General features: G+C 44.9%; 1 protein-coding gene across 2 annotated transcripts; it reads right to left on the reverse strand.

Annotated features, from left to right (window-relative positions):
• Nucleotides 1-590: 590 nt before the first annotated feature.
• Nucleotides 591-20,645, reverse strand: LOC143829767 (fascin-like). 2 transcript variants are annotated; one of them, XM_077321144.1, is made up of 8 exons: nt 20,264-20,645; nt 19,109-19,358; nt 16,594-16,650; nt 14,296-14,577; nt 9,026-9,144; nt 6,584-6,737; nt 3,318-3,491; nt 591-846 (listed from the first exon to the last, which is right to left on the reverse strand). In XM_077321144.1, the coding sequence occupies exons 1-8, from the start codon at nt 20,564-20,566 to the stop codon at nt 647-649; spliced, it is 1,539 nt and encodes a 512-aa protein (XP_077177259.1). In that variant the 5' UTR covers nt 20,567-20,645; the 3' UTR covers nt 591-646. The 2 variants fall into 2 exon arrangements, with proteins under 2 accessions (XP_077177259.1, XP_077177260.1); XM_077321145.1 differs by lacking the exon at nt 16,594-16,650 and having other exon boundaries at nt 592-846; nt 20,264-20,644.
• Nucleotides 20,646-21,848: the final 1,203 nt, after the last annotated feature.

Genomic DNA, 21,848 nt, shown 5'->3' on the forward strand with positions numbered 1-21,848 from the left:
ACTGTGTTCAGTTTTGGGCACCCCAGTTGAAGAAGGATATAGACAAATGGGAGCATGTCCAGAGGAGGGCAACAAAGATGGTGAGGGGTTTGGAGACCAAGACTTATGAAGAAAGGTTGGAAGAGCTTGGTCTGTTTAGCCTGGAGAGGAGGTGACTGAGAGGGGATTTGATAACCATCTTCAAGTATTTAAAAGGCTGCCATATGGAGGATGGAGCAGAGTTGTTCTCCCTTGCCCCAGAAGGATGGATCAAGAACCAGAGGGATGAAATTAATTCAAAAGAAATTCTGTCTAAAGATCAGGAAGAAGTTCCTGACAGAGTGGTTTCTCAGTGGAACAGGCTTCCTCGGGAGGTGGTGGGTTCTCCATCTTTGGGGATTTTAAAACAGAGGCTAGATATCTGATGGAGAGGCTATCTGATGGAGAGGCTGATTCTGTGAAGGCTCAAGGGGGTGGCAGGTTACAGTGGATGAGTAATAGGGATGTGAGTGTCCTGCATAGTGCAGGGGGTTGGACTAGATGACCCATGAGTTCCCTTCCAACTCTATGATTCTATGATTCTAAAGTTTGTGTCCAGTGATCAGAAACTACGCAAAGGGTACGCCACACAGGAGTTTATTGATGGAACCATCAGTATGAGAAGTGCTTAGTAATGGAACAGTGTTGCTCCAGCTACATCCGAAGCCCCAGCCCATAATCGGCCTCCTAGATCAGCCACAAAAAACTTGTTATTAGATCCTTTGATGATAACACAAGTGGAAGATGCAAACTGGATGATAAAATTGCTTGGTTGGTCACTGGTTACCATAACTTGCCCATCTTTATCCAGAGCCCAGTAGTTACTGCCTACAGGTGAAATATTGGAGGGAGAAATGTGATAGGTATTATATAGAGAGGTATACATTTTCCAAACAATCACTTACTTCTGTTATCACTAAGATGCTACAAATGGCAATTATTATTGTGTCCCATTTAGGAGGGGAAATTCACAAGGGCTGATCTAAAGGGACAGCAGGTAAAAGAACATTTGTTCATCCCTAGCTAGGCTAAGTGGTTTGGAGACAGTGGCAAGAGAATAAAACATTGAGCCAATTGTTAGGCTTTCTTCTGACCAATTATTAGATGATTATATATACAGGAAGGGCCATGCAATTTTTTTAACAGTCTACTGGTTCTAAACGAAGGCGGTTCCCCAATCCAGGATACTTAAAACTAACATTAATAGTGTAGTTCTTACCTATATACAAGGAGCTGAAAAGGAAGAAAAAATACAGTGATCTGAGGAGCCTACCACATGTTAAGGGAACCTGTTTTGGGTAGATGCTGCTGCAGTCCTCCAAGAATGGATAGTTACTCACACTGGAACAAAGAAATTCCAAGATTCCTACACAAGGAAACTAGAAACTTTACATTGGCTTTTGAAACTTTCTTATCTTTAAAGATTGAGACAAAGAGGGCATCCAGAGGCATAGAAGGCTTCAGTCTGATATAAAACTTTAAGGAATTTGTGGTGCTGCTTCTCATGAGTCACAGGTAAAATGACAGAAGGACAAGCTGTCAATTTTTGTAGGAGGAGCAATTTGCCTTACAGGACTCCTCTTATTGGGGGAAAAACAGTTTAGTTCCAAAATGTACACACTCAACTTTCTGAAGTAAGATCTTTGAAGGAGATGTATTTGGATGGTTCAAAGATCTTTGTTTTACACAGAGGTTATTTTGCAAAAGTCTCCTGTGGAAACGCATTGAATTCTGAGGTGAATTGATGAGAGAAGTTCTTTTAAAGAAACATTTGATGTGGACACCGAAAGACAATAGTGGGTTACCAACACCACCTCTGAAGGAGAATGAATTTCCAGTGACATTATCTGCTAAATACAGTCTATGTATTAGTTGACTTCCTTTCACTGTCCAGCAAAATGTTTATGGCCACTTGGGCGCAAAGCGCCTCCTGAACCCCCCCCCTTCCAACTTGCCTACCTGCCGCCACCCGCCGCCATTTCCTCGCTCTGATGCGGCCCAGACGGCTGCTGCCTCGCCACGTGCCCTGCCACCTCAAGCTGCTGTGGCCCGGCTGCGGCCTCCGCCACATCTGGCCCTCCCCCACACCCTTGGGAGCGCACCACCACACCGCCCGCCGCATGGCCGCCGCCCGCTGCCGCGGCTGCAGCACCGGCCCCTGCCCCGCGGCCGTGCGGCCCGCCTGCCCTCCCACCCTCCACCGCTGACCCCGAACGCCTTGCCGCCGACCCAGCCGCCCACACCCAAGCTCCCTCACTACAAGGTAGGCCGCGCCGCTGGACCGCGCCACGCCGCCCCAGCCCCAGCGCGCCTCCCCAGCCCCGGTAGCACCCGCTGCATTAAGCCTGCAGCGGGCTTATTCACTGGTGTCACATATAACATATAAGCAGCAGTGGTCACAATGCTCCCTCTAATTCCTCTTTCCCCTACTGAGCAGAGCAGTTCACATCCTGAGCAGAATATAACTGCTGTAATGTTAACATGGGCAATAGGCAGTGCAAGACTCTGCATAACTCCAGATTGCTACTGAGTAGAGTTTCCTGTGTTATTTAGTTGCCACTCACACACACCATAGAATGAACACTGGTTCTTCCCTATGAAGTAGGCATCTGAGAAGCTTTTGCATTTTGAGTCTCTAGCTCTATTGTTCAAATGTCCAGAAGGTGGTTGATAGCTTGGAGAATCCTGATGTGTTTCTCTGCATTTCTGGACTTCATTCTGTTTGATGGTCTTCAAAACAGAATGGGCAGCACTAGCCCTAAAGGACCATGCTTAAGCCTCATGTGCTCTGTGTAAATGCAGACGGTGAAAAGTGGCAGTTGCTGGTGAAGTGACCTGAAAGACGTGAGAGCTCTGAAGAGGTCCTTGACATTAATCAGGTGGAACATGGATTGGGGAACCACCTCCAGGCAGAATCAGAAGACTGCAAAAAAAAAAAATTGTATAGCCTTGCTTGCTGAGCAAGTGGGAGGTGTTGGCTCTCACAGGGATACTCTCCTCCACTGATGGAGAACAGCATACTGGGTGATGCCCTTCTCTTGTTTCAGGCATTTTGGGCTAGAGGTTCATCAGCCCTCTCAATCTGAAAATTATCTAAATGTGAAAAGAAAAATGTTGGTGAGCAGGTACTTGGTTCCTATCTGACTATTCTAATTATCCTCTGCCATAGGATGGCATACAGTTTGTGAGAATAGCATCTCTCACTCCACGCAGGTAGTCTGGGAACCCTCTCTCCCTGCTTTTGTCAAGGGACTTGGGTCAGTCTAGAATCCCTCCTCCTACCCCCACAGCATACGAACCAACTTGGAAGTTGTAGTAGCCTTCCTCTGTGAGTGACAGGCTGCTGGCCACATAACTGACACAGTTTGCTTCAAGGCGCTTCATGCCAGAACACAGGCCCACATATCCAGCATCGGTGTGTAGCACCAGTAGTGGCCGGTTCACTATCACCATCAGGAATTCTTCACTCTTACCTGCAGGTGCAAAAGAAACCCTTGATAATGATCATGTGCCACAAGGAGTAGAGCAAACATGGAAATGGCTCCATCACCCTCCCTTTTGCTTGCAAGACAGAAGCATTTATCTAAGAGAAAAAGGCAGTTTTAATGCTGGAAGTTGGCATTTGGCAAAGGCCTGTAATCATCCTGTCATGAGTATCTGAATGTGGTTAACCATGAGGTCCCTATTATTCCAGTTTTTATCATAGCCTCCTCTAGATTCCTATGCAGTTCAGAGATGCTAGTTTTGATCAACTACATTTGATATCCCAAGCTACAAATAGTAACAGGAACTAGAAAATGCCTGATTGTCACCCCAGAACTGTGAAATTCATCTGACTACTTCCTCCAATCAGCAATTTTAACCCCATGCTGTCAACTGGCTGCCAGTGGCCAGGGCTATATCTAGGAAGGGATAGAGCATTAGGAAGTCTCCTTTATTCTGCACAGTTCAATTAAACATGAATGTGTTATTGTTAATTCCTTTGTTTACTATTGTTTATTTATTCGATGTAGCTGTAAATCTTAACATCACTATAAAATGAAAGAAACAAAAGAGAACAATAATCACAACTATGAACATCAGAAAAAACATACAAGGTAATAAGTACATACAATCTGAATCTGAACATATAAATAAAATGGTAAGAAGGTGCTGGGAGGAGTTAAGACTCATCGCCTACCAATCAGGAAGGCTGTCCTGGCTGTTCCATCCCTGATTGGCCATCCAACAAACAGCCAATCAGTAGGGATGTCCCACCCCAGGCCTCATCCCCCTCTAAATTCTTCCATATGGAAGACGTACCAGCCCGGTGAGTGGGAGCTGGGTGGGAGGGCGGAATGACTGGGATTGCGGGCCCATAGGGGGAAGGGATCCCCTGCCACTGCTTGCCCCCACCTTGAGCAGCCCCAGCCATGGCCTCACTAAGGCCTTAGTGGCACTGCCGCAGGGCAGAAGGCAATCCAATCTCCGTCAGCGCTTCTGCTGCCCTGAGCAGCTCCAGCCAGGTATTGACAGGGTGCCCAGGGCAGCAGGAGGAGCAGAGTCCCTGCCAGCGCCTCCCCCCCCCCCCATTGCCCCAGGCAGGCTTGCTGAGGCTTGCAGAAGCTTCAGCAGGCCTTTTCGGGGCAGCAGGGGGAGGAGCAGAGACCCCCCAGTGCTTTCCCCCACCACCCCGAAAAAGACCATCCAGGCTTCTCCAAGCCTCGGTGGGCCTGCCTGGGGCGGGAAGGGGGAGGATGAAGGGAGTCCCTGCCAGTGCTCCCCACCTCAAAAAGGACCACCCAGGCGTCAGCTGGCCTGCCCGGGGTGGGGGGTGGGGTGGGGGGAAGCCTAGAGCCCACACTGTATTTTAGATACAATGGGCTTTTTTGCTAGTAAGTACATAAACCAAAAGTCCTATCCATAAAAATTCAATATATATAATAACTTTTAGTTTAAAATTCCCTTGACATTTACTTCAACAAATTTCCTCCTTAATTTAACTGATGAATGTATAAATGTGACAACAGTGAAGGTGCTTAAGGAGGGTGTGCGTTCAAGAAATTTCAAAAATTTATTTCTTCCTACAATGGAGATTCTGCAGCTGGCCAGTTAGCGGTTGCAAATAAAAAAACCCCAACACTTGGATCTCTGATCTAGCACTCAGTCTAAAGGCTCATGATGTGCATTTACATTTCATTAAGACGCCATAGCAATTTCTGCCCTATTTCCCTTCTCATAGCCTTCAAAACTGTTGTAACTGTGATCCATCAAACATTCAGAAAGAACACTAGGGGCAAGGTGGGAACGGGAAATTAAGGTAGAAATCACCTCCCTCTTAAGGAAACTTAGATGTCCTTGTCTTTGGATTGTGCTACTGGCCATCTCCTCACATCACTGAATTTAAAAAAATGTACTGGGCATGACCTTTCAACCATTTAGTTATTGCAACCTAGGACCACTTTCCTCCTTTAATTTTACAGTCAACAAACCGGAGAGAAAATGCCTTGTAAGCCAATTCCATGTCCTCTAAATCAGGGGTCATCAACCCCCGGTCCGTGGCCCGGTGGCGGGCTGCAAAGGCCATGGTACCGGGCCACCGGCAGCCACGCCTGCCTTCCCCCGCCGGCAGCAAGAAGGAAGGGAAGAGGCAGGCACAGCTGCCAGCATGGCGGTGACGCAAACGCGCATGCGCTCTGTTGCCGCGCATTCGTGTTAGCGCCCCCTAGTGGCGAAAACGCGCACATGCAGTTGCCGCGCATGCGCATTAGCGCCACCTGGTGGCAAAAACACGCATGTGTGGCAATTGCGTGTGCGCGTTTTTGCAGCACCCGGGCTGTCAGCTCTTCCCTCACTCCGGAGGTGGTCCCTGACCTGAGAAAGGTTGGGGACCGCTACTCTAAACTATCTAAAACCACCTTCATATGGGGCAGTGTGCCATTTCCCCTCTACTCTCTCTACTCTTTAGAGAAGGAGAATTAAGGGTACAAAATTCCAGGAGCCCAGGTCACCATAGGATCTATTAAGGAAGGTGGGTTATGGGATTTGTTTCCCTATAGCACTGGTAGTCAACCTGTGGTCCGCAGCCCACTAGCGGGCTGCGAAGGCCTCGGTCATGGGCCGCCACGCCTGCCTCTCCCCCCCCCCCCCGCAAAGAGAAGCTCACCAGGCCATGAGAGAAGCGGCTGCCAAACCAGCCGCTTCACTCGCGGCCCAGCTAGTTTTCTGCTGTGAGAGCTGGGGGAAAGATGCCGGCGAGCACAAACGCACATGCGCGGAGCTCCCACGCATGTGCGTTAGCGCCTCTGGTGGTGAAAATGCGCATGCGCGGAGCTGCCATGTATGCACGTTTTCACCACCAGTGGGCGCTAACGTGCATGTGCGCCGCCCGGGCCGCCTGCTCTTCACCACCCCCAGAGGCGGTCCTAAACCTTAAAAAGGTTGGGGAACGCTACCCTATAGTATTTTGATTGGCGCTGGGTGGTGTAATGAGTGTAAGTGTCTATGACAGCTATTGGTAGCTTTTCATGGTTTACTTGTCCATGTATGCCCTGTGTGTATAAGAGAACTCTCTCCCACTTTGTACCTGCAGCTTTGGGCATTGCCAGAAGCTGTCCATTGGGCCGCATGGACACGTATTTATCACTTATACGCAGCAACACCTTCTGATCCTGATATTGGAGTTCAAACCAGACATTCCTATCTTTTTGTTTGTTGCTGATAATACAGTCATTGGGACCCTGCAAAGAGGAAAACAGTGGGTGTAAGGCCTCACTTTGTTCTTGTATTTCACCAAACAGTATACAGTAGATGAATACCATCAGGTCTCTCTCTCATTTACATTAGTTATTTTGAGTTGAGCAGCTTTACCAGTATTACAAAAACTTATCTATGAAACCATGAAATTAAAAAAAAGGCTTTCTGAACAGTCTTTAGTCGTTCACTGTTCTGGATAGGCTATGTAGGAAAGAATGCTTTACTTGTTTATTGCTGATAAATTCACCTATTTTATATAGAGAGACATGTTTATTCCATAGGAATAAGAAGGATGGGTGCTAGCCAAGCTATTAAGGGAGCAGGAGGCAACTAGGCATGCCGGCTTCCTTTGCCTCCTGCATGTTACCCATGCAGTCGCCAGTTCTTACTCCTTACGTGCTCCTCTCACAGTCTACAGATGTTTATACTAAACAGCTTGCCATTACTTTAAGTTCTGATTAGTTAAAATAGGCACTATAACCCTGAGAAAACACAGGGGGCTTCCATCCAACATAGAAACATAGGACCCCTCTGGATTATTCTAATGGTTCAGACAAAGGCCTAGAGAACAGAGGGACATAGGGCAAACAGTTCAAACCCTCCGCCAAAGAATTAATGGACACAAGTCTGACATCAAAAGCCACAAGACTGAAAAACCTGTAGGGGAACACTTCAACCTTCCAGGACATTCTATAAGGGACCTAAAAGTAGGTGTTTTATTACAAAGAAACTTCAAGAACAGACTAGAAAGGGAGATTGCAGAAATGCAAGTTATTACAACACTGAATACTTTGACATACCTTGGACTCAACGACAAAGGTTTTTTATCTTATTATGCATGCTAACCTTATGTAACTTATGTATCCACATTCCTCAAAATTTATTTTAATTGGGATTAAATAGTAATATGTAATATAATTTTGAATTCTACTTTCTGGTCCCAGGACAAGATAGCTGCCAGTTTAGCTTCTACTTGTAAGAAAGTTTCACACTGGTATGGAGACAGATGGGGCCAGCAGTAAATAGTAGGGTGTGATCCGTGGACCACTTGCTTTGACAGTTTTATTTCTGATATGTCTTTGTGAACGACAAATGGGTTCGAGGGGTGTGATTGGCTGGTTTGGCAGGGAGTTATGTGGCTGTGTTTGGATGCTGTGACACAGTTTACTAATGTAACAGGATTAACTTTTGCTTATATATTCCCACTGTCATGATGGTCAGTTCATAGTCTGAGGAAGAGTGCTTGGACTCGAAAGCTCATGCCTTGAATAAATCTTTGTTGGTCTTAAAGGTGCTACTGGACTCTGATTTTATTGAGCAATCAAAGTAACTTTTCTGGAATTTACCTTGTGGGTGTTCTACCTTACAGAATTTACTTTCTTGTTCTCAGACTCCGAAGGAATAGAGGCTTGGTCTCTTCCTGTCTATAGTTAACTGGACTGCTGGCAGTGAAATCCTCAGGTGCAAGGACTCTCACTATAGCCCTTTTGTCCGTTTGTCTTGCCCAGCCTTAAACAAGTCTTAGCCTTGAGGTCCTTTGACAGCCCCACTTATTAGGCAGATTGAATATGCCAGCTTTTATACTCTTGGGGCAAATATCCTTAACTTTATCAATAAAACCTTTAGGCTACATAATGGTAGAAGACTGAAAAATATATTTTGCAAAGAATCTCACAAAGATAACTTTGTAAAACAGATTCTGTTGCTTTATTTCAGGAGCCTCTTTTTGGAACTTCAAATTAAAATATAATTTCTAAAAAAGTTTTTTTTTAACTAACAAAATTTATTCAAGCATATTCTATTCATGCTGTGCTGCCTTTTATTACATCTTCCACTATTTTCTACAGTCAGGCAGGAGTGGTCCTCACCTACCCAGAATGGATGAAATTCTCTTTGAATGGGCAGTGCTTCAAACTGGCCTCTCTTTGTAACACCTCCCCTTTTCTGTTAGTCTTTAAAGTTGTCGCTGAGCTTTTGATTTTTGGAAAAGAGCCCCCTATGACTCCACAACAATTTCTTATAGGAACAGCTTGGGAAGCCTACTCAATAAGGATCACTTACCCACTAAAGATCATCCATCAACATTCACATGAAACCATTATTCTCTGGACACACAAGACATGGCAAAGCAATTAGTTCCATGCTTGGCCAGGAAGAAAAAGAGGACATTTTGGTGATTTCTCCCCCTCTGTCCTTAGGTGTATAGTCAGGAGACAAACTGGTCGGTCTTGCCTGGTCTATGTCATTCCTCTCAGTATGCAGACTGACTCACCAAGGCCATATATGCGCCACTGTAGGCACGGAAGCAGACTCTCTTTGTATCATCATCAAACAGCACTTGGAAGATTTCTGTGTTCCCTACAGCCATGGCATTAGCATACAGATCAGCACCTAGAAGGTTAATGAAACAAAACATTAAAAAAGCAAAAAAAAAAAAAAAAAAGCAACTCCAGCTTAAAACAGTCCCATATGTCATTACTCTTGCCCCTTGCCAGCCAAAGTTACTTAGTGTTCATCAAGACATAACAACCATACAGGGAACAGCATAGAAATGGAAGATTTGTTCACCTACTGTGAAGCTTCTTTCTTGGTGGCCTAGGGGTGGGGCAGTCTGCATTGTTGGGATTGAAGCTGCTCCTCTGGCAGGCAGGGACACAACTTTTACGATTCCTGTAGGGGGAGGTGCTCTTCTCTTGGATCCCAGTCCAGTCTCAGCAGTGCCAATGACGAAAAAAATTCCTCTCCCCATAATCAAACCAAATTTTTAAACAACCAAAGAGAAGAACAGGACAATACTCTTTCCCTCTCCATCACAGCCTGGATGAAAGAAAAAGGAAGCTCCAGGGAGTACCAACTCCACCCTGAGGTAACCCAATTTACTACCCTAACTTTACATTTACAAAAAAATCCATCTCGAGACTAGGAACCATCCTTGGCTGGGAAATAATTACACTGCCCCATCCCTAGACCACTGAGAAAGAAGCTTCATGGTAAAGAACAAATCTTCCATTCTTCAGTGGTCTGGTCTGAGACAGCCTATAGTCTTGGGACCCTCAAAGCAGTACTACCTTGGGTGGGAACTTCTCTGACTCCTACTCCAATATGGCCGTCTACTGAAGGTGGCCTTCCCCAAGGCCTGTCTATAAATTCTGTAATGCTTAGTGAAGGAGTGCACAGACCTCCAGGTTGCTGCTTTACAAATAACCTCCAATGACGGAAAAGGCCTATACGCTACAAAGAACCTTCAGGTGCCTCCAGGCCTGCAGATTTATATGAGGAAAATGCAAAATCCACCTGCTAACGGTTGACAATGAAATCCTCTTTCCTAAACTAGCCTACTATAAATTAAATAAACATGGAATCTGACTTGTGGAGGGCTTTCGTTCAGTCCATGTAGAAATTCAAGGCCCTTCTAACATCCAAGCTATGCAGTTCCCTTTCTTGGAAGCCTGAATTTACCCTCAGGACAAAGGCAGGGTCAGGCCAAAGGACTACTCTATCCTGATGGAACACACAGAGCTCTTTATCAACAGAAAGGGCGCTAAGTTCAGAGACTCTTCTAGCAGAAGTAATCCCAACCAGAAAAAAAGTCTTGAAGGTGAATTCTCTCAAGGGGCAGGTAGCCATTGGCTCAAAGGAGTTTCTAACCAGAGCCCTGAGAACAACATTTAGACTCTGGGTTGGAAATTTATGCACCGGCGGTGGGTTAATTAAAGAAGTCCCCCTGAGAAATTTCTTAATGTGCAAATGCTAAGCTAAGGAACCTCCATTCTTAGTGCCTCTTACTGCTGACAGAGCTGCAACTTGTCTCCTAAGCATGCTGGTACTAAGACCTTTATCTAGTCCCTCCTACAGAAAAAGCTAATACTTCCCCTACTTGGGCCTTAGGGGGATGTATTCCTTTCTGAGAACACCAATGGGGCAGCAGCCGGCATGCTAGTGCCCATTGTATTACAAAATACAACGAGCTTTAACTCTAGTAAATAAATAAATAAAATATCACCTAATTATGGATTAATTGCGATGCCTGGGGTCATCAGATGGCCTATCAAAGCTACTAGGACTTTGATGAAAACCACTGGGACAGATTCTAGACCAAATGAAAGTGTCCCGTATTAGGAATTGTTTATCAGGCTATGAAGATAGGCCTTAGATAGATCGATGGAAGACAGAAACTCCTCCCTTCTGATGGATGCCAGAATAGATCTCATGGTCTCCATTTTGAACTTTCTCTTCCTTGTCCACTTGAGGTCCAGAATTGCTCTGGTATCGTCATTCATCTTTGGAACAAAGAACAGAATGGAATAGAGTCCTGCAAATTTCTGATCCTTTGGAACTTCATTGTCTCTATGTCCAAAAGGTGTTGAATCACTCTAGAGAGGAGAAGAGGCTTCTGAGGACATGGGCATCTGGGAACCTGAGTGAACCTCTTGGGAAGAAGACATGAAAGTTCTATAGAGTAGTCTGAAGAAACTGTTTTGAATACCCAGCTATCTCCCACAGTGTGCCTCCAAGAATCTGCAGATCTTAGACTACCTTCAATTTTTGCAGAAGGCGGCTTTTTGGAGCTCTTGACTCCTTGTGCTGCACCTTTGGGAAATGAATAATTATTTCTTGACACTTTGGATGCCATCTACCTCTGGGAGTTTTAGAGGGACAAAAAGAGGAGGATCTTCTGGAATCCCAAAAAGAAGGTTTCTTGTTCTTAAATTCTTTCTTCTTGGAGGGTAAGGCCTTCTTTCTGTCCTTATCTTCAATTAAGTATTTGTCCATTTCTTCACCAAACAATTGCCCCCTTTTAAAGAGGATGCTGGCCACCTTAATCTGCTGCAGGATCTACCTCCCAGCTTCTGAGCCAAGTGCTCTTCCAAGCTGCTACATTCACTGCCATAGATCTAACTGAATGGCCTCTAAGGATGCCTTTGGTGAAAAAGCAGCTGGCAGGGCAATCTTTTTGAGCTCATCTTTCAGTTCCTGAGGAGCATTGCATTCAGCTGAAGAAAGGTCTGAAGCCCAGGAGTAATCTGCTCCGGAGAACAGTGATCTGGCTGAGGAGGCTCTGAGCGATGTGGAAGATGCATCAAAACTTTTCCTCAGTGCATTGTTCTATCTTTCTGTCACTAGGGTCCTTAGGGAAACCATCAGAATCCATTGGCAAGACTGAAGATGAACACAAATTAGCTCATCCACTAAGGGCATTCTAAATCTCTCAGCTGCTCCTAGTAGAAATGAGTAAAACTTTGCTATAATAGGATGATTAGGCTTAGATCTAATTGGGGGGGGGGTGTCTTGTTGCCTTGTTGAATACTGCAGGGAACAGAGTCCCTGAAGGGGCAGGCCATGGCTCTGGAAGAGACATGAGAGTCCTTATCAAAGTCCCTGCCCCACGAGGTAGTGCTGAAGTGGGAAGCCCTTCTACCTCTATTGGGTCTTGCCTCTGTCACTAGGAAGTGTCTCTGTCTCTAGGAAGAGTAAAAAAACAGCTGGCATAAGGATAAAGGGCCCCCTCCAGGAGATAATCAACCTATCTCTCACAACAGGAGAATTCTCGGAGGGTTTGAAAGAGGCTTTGGTACGTCCACTGTTGAAAAAAACATCTCTAAATCCACAAGAGCCTAACAACTACAGGCCCGTCTCGCACTTAGCGTTTCTGGGCAAGATGATAGAAAGGGCAGTCGCAAACCAACTGATGGAATACTTGGAAGAAGCTTCGGTCCTAGACCCATCCCAGTCAGGTTTCCGGCCTGGCCATGGGGTAGAGACAGCGCTAGTCGCCCTGACGGACGACTTCCGTCGCCAGTTGGACCGAGGCGGGTCGGCACTACTGATATTATTAGACCTCTCAGCTGCGTTCGACACAGTCAATCATGAGCTTCTAGCTCGCCGCCTCATCGATGCTGGAATACAAGGGACAGCCCTTCAATGGCTGATCTCCTTCCTCCAGGATCGTGGACAGAGGGTTGCAATAGGGGAGAAAACATCAGACCGCTGGCAACTTACTTGTGGAGTCCCACAGGGAGCGGTCCTCTCTCCTATCCTATTCAACATCTTCATGCGCCCACTCGCACAACTGGTATGGAAGTTTGGGCTGGGTTGCCATCAATATGCAGATGACACCCAGCTCTTCCTCCTGATGGGTGGCCGCCCTGACTCCACCAGCTGCAATGGTTACCAGTTGAATTCCGGATCAGACTAAAGGTTCTGGTAATTACCTTTAAGGCCATACGCGGTCAGGGCCCAGTGTACCTGAGGGATCGCCTCCCTGCCTATGCCCCCAAAAGAGCTCTGCGCTCTACCGCCACCATCCAGCTAAGGAACCCTGGCCCTAAAGAAGTCCGTCTGGTCTTGACCAGGGCCAGAGCATTCTCTGTTCTGGCCCCTACCTGGTCGAATGAGCTCCCAGATGAGATCAGGGCCCTGACGGAGCTTAAACAGTTCCGCAGGGCCTGCAAAAAGGAGCTCTTCCACCAGGCATTTGGCTGAGACCAGAAGTAATCAACAGCGACCAAGGGCCCCTGCTCCACCCCTGCCCCCCCTCAGAATTCCATCAATAAGCCCTGGACCTGTTTGTACTGCCATATTGTTATACTGTTATACTGTGCTGTATTGTTATCTGGTTACAATTATTAGTTATTAGTATAAGGTTATTACATGTTTTTATACACTGTTTTATGTATTGTTCCTTGTTATGATGTAAACCGCCCTGAGCCTCCGGGCAGGGCGGTATATAAGTATGATGGATGGATGGATGGATGAATGAATGAAATGGCCTCCTTAATTTCCTACCTTAACCATACTACTAGGTTAATGTGGGCATTAACCGTCTGCTTGACGGTTGCTTTTTAAAGGGCTTTCTGCCTTAAAAAAAAACTTTACCAACTATGATACAACAACAGCAACAACAACAGTATCTTTATTTTTATAGCCCACCCTTCTCAATTGGCTCAGGGTGGCTAACAATAAGGTCAAACATACAGATAATATACATTCCATATATTAAAAATAATTATAAATACATATAAAAGCTGCCTGGAGGGGGGGCTAGTTCATACTGGACAGATCAATTTTTTGTGGATGGGTGGGGTTCTTAGGCAGGGAGGCCAGCACTTGCTCAATGGTAATTTCCTGGCCTCCACGTGGAACTGATGGAACAGCTGTCTTACAGGCCCACCAGAACTGTTGGAAATCCTGGAGGGCCTGATCTCACCTGGGAGAGTGCTTCACCAGGCCGAGGATAGTTTTACTTCTTGAAAGTAGTGAAAGAGACATATGCTATATTTATTCAAAAGGTAGACAACCCCCTTAAAACATTATATGCACACAAAACTACTACTTGTTATAACTAAAACTTGCATGTGTATATAAGATAACCCCCCCCCCATTTTGATGGCACACCTGCATTTGAATAAGTTGTGCATTTCATTATAGATCATGCAGCTATAAATTCTATATCATGTTCCTGGACCACTCCATCTGCTCAGCTGATACACACTCGGTCTTCAGAAACATAAGACAGAAAATGTTGATTTTTTTCAATCTCACCTGGTCTGCAGCAGATGAATTTGTTAGTAGAAGTGGAGCGCATTGAAACCTGGGCAGGGCTGGCTTCCATGCTGAAGAGTTCATCTCGTCCAGGCTTGTCCATCTTTGCTGTTTTCATGATACCCTCACGAACAGACAAATACTTTCCTTCTTCATCCCGCAGGGCCAGCAAGCCATTGTTCAGCTCCAGGGAATACATTGTCTGTGATGTGACTTCAGGCACCAGTGAGCCATCAGGAGCCAACATTTTGCCAGCCCCAGTTCTCAATCCATACTTCTTCACTAAAGACAAAGGCAGGAGAGGCAATGTGAGAGAACAACAGGCACTTTCTCCCAAGAAACAGTTTCCAAGTAAATGGTGACAAATCAGCATGATGCCCAATCACCATTCCAGAGCTATTTTACAGCAGACATACCCTTGAACTGCCATATATCCAAACACTTTCCAGTACCCACATTTGCTCTTTTCCATGATATTCCTCTCACCTACAATCTCTTGAATCCTTCTAAGACGGTGTGGTAAGTTTCTGTCTCTTGTTCTAATGTGTTACTTAAGGTTCTCTGGATATTATTTTTCCAAATTATTCCAGAAGGTTAGGTTTTGTTTTTTCAGCCAGGCTGGTGTGTTAGAGCTGTTCACACAGAGCACTGCTATCAGAACTCTCTCAGCCCCACCTACCTCACGGAGTGTTTATTGTGAGGAGAGGAAGGGAAGGCAATTGTAAGCCGCTTTGAGACTCCTTCTGGTAGTGAAAAGCAGGGTATAAAAACCAACCCTTTTTCTGCTTGCTGTTGCACTATTCCCTTTCTCACCTGTTCCCTATCCCAGATCACCTTTGTCTATGTGATTCTCAGAACCCCAAGCACAACCTTTTTGGTGGTAAAAAATGTCCCCTTCTCCTTTCAGCCAGTGAAAGAGCTGGTGAGGTTCTGACCAGAAAGTCACAGCTCTTCAACAAAAGAGTTTCAAAGGAAGACTCCAATGTGAAACAGTTGAATTAGGCTTTATTTCAAGATTTTATACCTCCCTTCCTCCCCCAAGGAGACTATAACTATGATTATTTATTGAAATCTGGATACTTACGGATGTTAACTGATTTAGTGTACCCAGTCTGTTTCATCCTGATTAGATCACAATTTTACATAATTACATTTTGCTATACCCTTATTTATAACCTTTATGAAACACCTTTCTACCTTGTGACAGTCACAAGGTACAATACAAATAAAACCTCAGTTATAAAACATGTCACTTTACAATCTCAATTAGGACTGCCACTAAATTCAAACTAAATTAGTCAAACATAGTCCTATACATAACTGTCTTCAGCTTTCTCCTGGAGATCAAAATCATATGTGTGGGGAATGCATCCCTGTATTTCATGATTGTGTCCTCGCTGTTTGTTCTTTCAAATCTACATAAAATGTATACAGACTGGCAATTCAGTCAGAGCCTAAAGAAGTGGGCTAATAAAAGCTTATGATGGAATAAAATTGTATTAGTATTCATTTTGCCAAAAAACTCCTATGGGTGTCTGTTACTTTTGAAATGGTCATATTTGTTTTGCACTACTTGGGTTCTAAACATTGTGTCAGTCTTTCTGTAAGAGCCTATTTCTCTGCTATTAATTTGGGGCAAATTCATGGCATAAGAGCTAGACATTCTGAGTTCAGATACAACTGGGAACAACACAAGTAGAGATGTGCATTCCCATTACCACTGAATGTAGATGCATGTCTTAGTATCACAGAGATGGAAGGGACCTCCAGGGTCATCTACTCCAACCTCCTGCAGAATGCAGGAAACTCACAACTAGCTGCCCACCCACAGTGACCCCAATTCCATGCCCAGATGATAGTGATCTGCGTTATAGAGAAAAGGTGGAAATGGATGCCTTCACTTGAATGTGTTCCAAAATACAGACATGTGTGGACATTCCATATCCTGCTTTGTTCTAATCCAGGATTGGACCCCTGTGCAAAAGATCATCATGCGCAATTGGGGGGGGGGCAATTTTTGCCAATTCCCTCTCCTGTGACAGGCCTCCAACCCAACCCTCCCCTCTCCCCCAACCATGCTGTTTTTCGGGGCACTCCACCCCACAGAAGTAGCGTTTGGTAGGTTATTTTAGTATGCTGAAAGATCTGGGATATTGCTGTTTTATGCATGGATCTTTTTGACAGGAACATGATTTGTATTAAGAATACTATCAGTTACCCAGGCTACTTAGTGCCATTAAATAAATAAAAATCTGTGCCATTCACAGAGATTCCTGGGTAAACAGAATTTGAATTCACCTGGTACGGGGCAGAAAAATTTCCTTCTTTCACCATTGTTTGTCTCCGACTGAAGACCTATTGAGGAGATGCAAATGACTCAAGCTTAACTTATTTACATATCAAAAACACGGACTGATGGTTTGAAACCTGCCCAGACAGACTTGCAACTAGGGCAGTTTTGCTCAAACTTTTTAATAATTTAGCTTCATATACACACTATCAAGTTACCCACCCTCCATTCATCTGAATTCTACCTTGGTGTTTATGCACTGAGATCTTAATGCAAGGTTATGGGAGCTCACTATAGTATGCAAGGAGCTCTGGATGGGATATTATTCCCATAGGGAAGAATCATTAGAATAAAGCCAAAGGTCAACTTGAGAGAAAAGTAACAGGCAAAGAAAGCCTCTACCTGACACAAGATTCTCCATGTCTCTGGAATGTCATCCTGCCACTTCTAGTTTCCTTTCTTACTCAGTTAGCCCCATAGTTTAAGGCAAACAGAACTAAGGGCTCCTACAATACTTTTTGTGGGTAACAAGAGCAATGGTAAACATAGGAGTTGCAGCTCTGAGCCTGTCAGGAGAGTAACATAAGATGCGCTCACACTGATGTGTGCTTAAAAACAGAATTGTAACTTTATTTCCTTAGTTCAGAAACAGCAGGATTACCATTTCCCTGAAATATCAGGAGTATTGCTACCATTTTGAAAATCTATTTTAGGAAATTGTTTCAGGTTTGGGTGTACTGGCCAGCTCTACTTGCAGCTTTTAATGAGATGTAGACCTGGCATCCTGACCTAGAAGTCAGGTCTATCACCCACCAGAATCAAAGTCCATATGCCGGGTCTATCATCCATTGAAAGCAGCAGAAATAATCCCCCAAAGCTGAACATTTCAGTCATGTTTTCCTTCATTTTGGGATTTCCAAGCCAAACGCAAAGAGGAAATTTCAGGCATTGTTTTAGATTAGAAATATTTGAAATGCACGCCTTGCAAAAGAAAATCTTGTTTTTTTCCCCTCTTAACGGGAAGGGCGGAGAAAAGGAAAAATGAGAGCTGTGGATCCAGAAAGAAATGAAAGTTCTTTATGCTTCGTTTTTTTTAAGAATAATGAAAACGTTCTTTAATTGGAAGGACACTGCTGGGGGGGGGGGGTAGATATCCATCATTCTTTATTTCAAAATGTTTCATGAATGTTGAGGTGGTAAAGGTGGTCAAAAAAACTGAATCCAAAATATTGCAAGGAGCAGAAGGAACAGTGTAAGACTTTCCTGCTTCCTCAGTTCTGCTGAACCATCTTAAGTTCTGTTCATGGGAGTCCAGGACCCTCACAATCAATGCAGGAGAACAGGTGAAGCCCTCCAGGATGGGGAGGGATTGGCAAAAATTACCCACTCCCACCAACAAATGTGCTGTTCTACTCACACAAATATCACCTATGGGTCCAACTGTGTACATGAAGGTGGGGGGAGATTCACTTCCTTGTGATAACAGGGGCAGTTGCTGGACACACACATACACACACACCCGGCACACATCCATCATAATAATCTTGGCCACACATCTCTGGAAGTCTGGGTTTTAGCCAATGATGCTCAAAGAACCATCATGATTCCTAAAAATGGTTTTTCAATAAGAGAGGTGTGTGGAGAGAGCAACAGGAAGAGGACTGGTTTGTTAACCATCTCAGAAAACAGATTATCTGCTAAATACGGAAGCCTTTCTGTACAGTCAAAGCATGCCCCATGTATATTTAAGCAATTATGTGAAAAGCACTCAATTTTTTTCCAGTTGTAATAACATAATTCTTCACTGTACTTATCCAGACATTTTTTAAGTGCTGGAAACTAGCTAAGTGTTCCTAGTATCTTGCCTCTTTCCCGGAAACAAAATTTCATTAAGAAACCTTTTCTCTTACACAATCTCTCTCGCACACACACACACACACAGAACACTCAAAACACATGGTCTTGCATTTGCTATCTACTTACCTGTTCCTGTAGAGATAAATATCGCAGGTTGAGGCCTAGGGAAATGTGACTTCTTTGCAACTGAGGCACAATCTTGATGATGGCTGTGTGTACTACATGCAGCAAATAGTGGAAAATGCATATTTAAGATGCAGCAAACCATTTTGGAAGAGCAGCAATGAATGGAAACTATGAGCATCCCAGTTTGGCAGACCAGAACCGATCAGTAAAGCTGCTATTAGAGGTTAGGCCAAACCCATTTAAAATCATCAGGTACATTGTTATCAACACGATGTAGCACTGATTGGTTTTAGTTGCACTGAGGCCTTTCTATTTATTTTTCTGATATTTATCATTTGGTTTTTTTAAATAAAGACTTCTGTTCTGTATGTTTAGCCCAGGGGCTGCTTATGACGTTAGTTAAGTTCTCTCTACCTGCTGCATATTTCTGAGTTTTCAGTCACGCTCCTCAGAGCAAGTTCTGATGGCATGAGCATGATCTTTAACTTACCCTTGACATCCTATGCAAAGGAAGAGAAGTGGGAAAACTCCTCCACCCACCTTTGAAATCATAGTAGACAGTGATGACTGATTCAGCGCCCCAAGGCATGTCCCGGTCACAGCGCAGTGCCCCAGCTTTCTCATCACAGCGCACGTAACGCTTCCTGCTGGGGCTGTACATGGAGACATTGGGGTGCACTGCCAGGTGCAGGGTCCATTTTTCAGTTTCGGTGGCAGCCTGAGCAAAGCAGGTGACATTTTCCTCTGCCCCACCCAGGTAGCGCTTAGACTGCTCATTCTGCAGAGACACCTGACAGGAAGGAGGGGTGTGGAGTCAGCCTCATTTCCCAAGAGAGGAAGAAAAGGGATGTTTTCCCCTAGAAAGATAGGTGTATGTTTACAGGTATTCTGTCAGTATCACTACCATGCCAAAAGGTCATAGATGGATAATCTGTGGCAAGTAGGGCTGACTGGAGGCAGCACATCACTCTAAGGAGGGAGAATGAATTCCTTTTATGGAAACACTATGTCCCACCTGGACTACTTCTGCATCCCACTAGTGGCTTACATTTCCCCAGAAGAAAATTATTAGCCTGTGGTATGCCCTGGCATGCATTGCCCTAGGCCCTCAGGTGAATTGCTTGGGCTACCCATGTCCCACTAATCCACAGTAATTGACTACTAGTCTGCTTGGCCAACCGGGGGCCACGTCAGGCTTTGCAGACCATCACAGTGGCTTCTCAAGTCGAACACAAGGAAGTGGCAAGACCGAAAGAACCTATACTTAATCCTGGGATACGCTGCATACTCTAAGTTGCACGCTACAGCCTCAAGCTGGGAGAGTCGTCACTAACATAAGGGGCTCCAAAAAGACATTCTTGCCTCTTCAACAATAATTCTCTGACAGCACTCTCAGTAGAACGGAAAGTAATAGAGGAAGATATACTTACAATATTAATATAATTAGACAAGAAACAAGGAATAGGAGGAACATAAAAGGTGCTCTGTGGGGCCAGACAAGTGGTCCATCTCATCCACCATCTGTTTCATGCAGATGCCAACCAGTTGTCCAGGGTCCAAACAGAGCACTGTCTGTAAGTGGAAAAGCTATCAAGTTCTACCTAAGGACATTTTACCACCACCCGAATCCACCCTCCTTCTGAGCTGCAGCTATGACTATGTAGTTGAAGATACGACAGTTGTGCATGACCACACCTTGCCATCTGGATATTGTTGCAGGAGGAAGATGGTCTGAGGTCCTGGGTTACTCTGATCACATGTGATTTTGCCATTAGCATCAGCTGCCAAGTAGCGCTTCAGGGAACTGATCAGGTGAAGTTTCTGGCCAGCCCCTTCTCCTGGGGCAGCTGCCCCAGCTCCCTGTGGCGTCATAAACTGCAGAATCCATACTTGGCGGGGCTTCAGCTGCAAGCCTGTGGCTGTCACCTGGAAACGAAAAGGTTCCGCAGTCAGGTATCGGTTGGCGGCATTGACAAGGCCAAATTCCAGTGAAGCCATGGTAGAAACAAGGAGCCTGAAGAGCAGCAGCTCTTCAGGTCTGCCAGATGGTCCCACTGAAGAACAACCCTGACACTCAAGATCATAATGGGTACCTAGCAACCAAGGAGATCCATGCCCACAGCATTAAGCTCCACCCACAATCACCAGTTTTACCTAGGCTACATTCTCAAACTATTAATTTCACTCAACGCTAGGGAATCCATGAATTCCTTCACAATAGGACCTTTAGGAAGCCAAATAAACATCATTCATACAAAGAACGATAGGCTGGGTCCAGACTAAGCTGGCTATTGCTCCAGCAAACCCACTTGACAAACCTCAGGGTCCCCTATCCCACAGAAGCAACAATTCATGGACGTCAGGGGGCTGCAACAAGAGGTGAGGCAGGAATATTGTTCTGTTAATAGGAAATTCCTTTGATATCCAGAGATTTTCCCCAATAGGAGGAAAAATGGGGTTTGGATGTGCATTTCAATAGGCATCTTCCCCACATACTGGGACAGAATCATTCTACCACCCACTAACCTTTACTTTTGTCTAGGCATCTAGAACTATTAATAACTAAAGATCAAATCCTAGTTGTCAGCAGCACTCACAGAACCATCCTCCCTTCTGATAGGCCAGAGTGGGGCCATCTTAGATTCATATTAATTATTTTAGGTGGTTGCATGCAGCTTAAGAAAGCTAAGTTCAGCAAATATGTAGGGCAGAATAAACCAGTTGATATGCTCAAGACGAAAAACTAACGTGTTGTGCTTTGTGTTGGACAGGACAGGATAGGACAGGACATGCTCAAGGCCACAACATCTGCTAGATGATAGACAGGACTATAACCATCTTAAATAACAACGCACAGCTTGAGATGACTACATTTAGCCAGTGTGCAAGATAAGGTGTACCAGAACGGAGGTGATAAAGCGGTAGAGAAGTAATGTGAATAAGGCATTTGTGCAGCAGTGGGCGGGTCCACCTTGCACAGTGGCCAAAGATCCTTGTTATAGTTGTAGCGTGATGCATCCAATATAAGACTCATAGATGTTATGAAACCAGAAAGAAATTTGTGCATGTTTGAGAAGTTATTTACTATGTACTATAAAAGCTAACGCCATAGCATCCTGGATGGATCTCTGGTTGTTTCTGCTGAGATCACTTTTGCTGCGATAAAATTTCCCCCTGCTTGAATGGAATCTCTCCTGTTGCGTTTTTATTGGAGTGAAGTCCACCAGGCAACAGGGCCACTGGCCTACACTCCTGTCCACTGCTGCACTCCTTAAAAGCA

The sequence above is a fragment of the Paroedura picta genome, chromosome 2 (assembly GCF_049243985.1).
Source record: "Paroedura picta isolate Pp20150507F chromosome 2, Ppicta_v3.0, whole genome shotgun sequence".
NCBI classification, from domain to species: Eukaryota; Metazoa; Chordata; class Lepidosauria; order Squamata; family Gekkonidae; genus Paroedura; species Paroedura picta.

Bases quoted from the DNA above. Each gene is read 5' to 3' on its own strand.
- LOC143829767 (XM_077321144.1), bottom strand. From the start codon at position 20,566: ATGGCTTCACTGGAATTTGGCCTTGTCAATGCCGCCAACCGATACCTG. The intron at 16,651-19,108 runs GTGGGTGGAGGA...TCTCCTCAATAG, and splicing joins TGTCTACTATGATTTCAAAG to GTCTTCAGTCGGAGACAAAC. The intron at 9,145-14,295 runs GTGAGATTGAAA...TTAACCTTCTAG, and splicing joins ATTCATCTGCTGCAGACCAG to GTGCTGATCTGTATGCTAAT.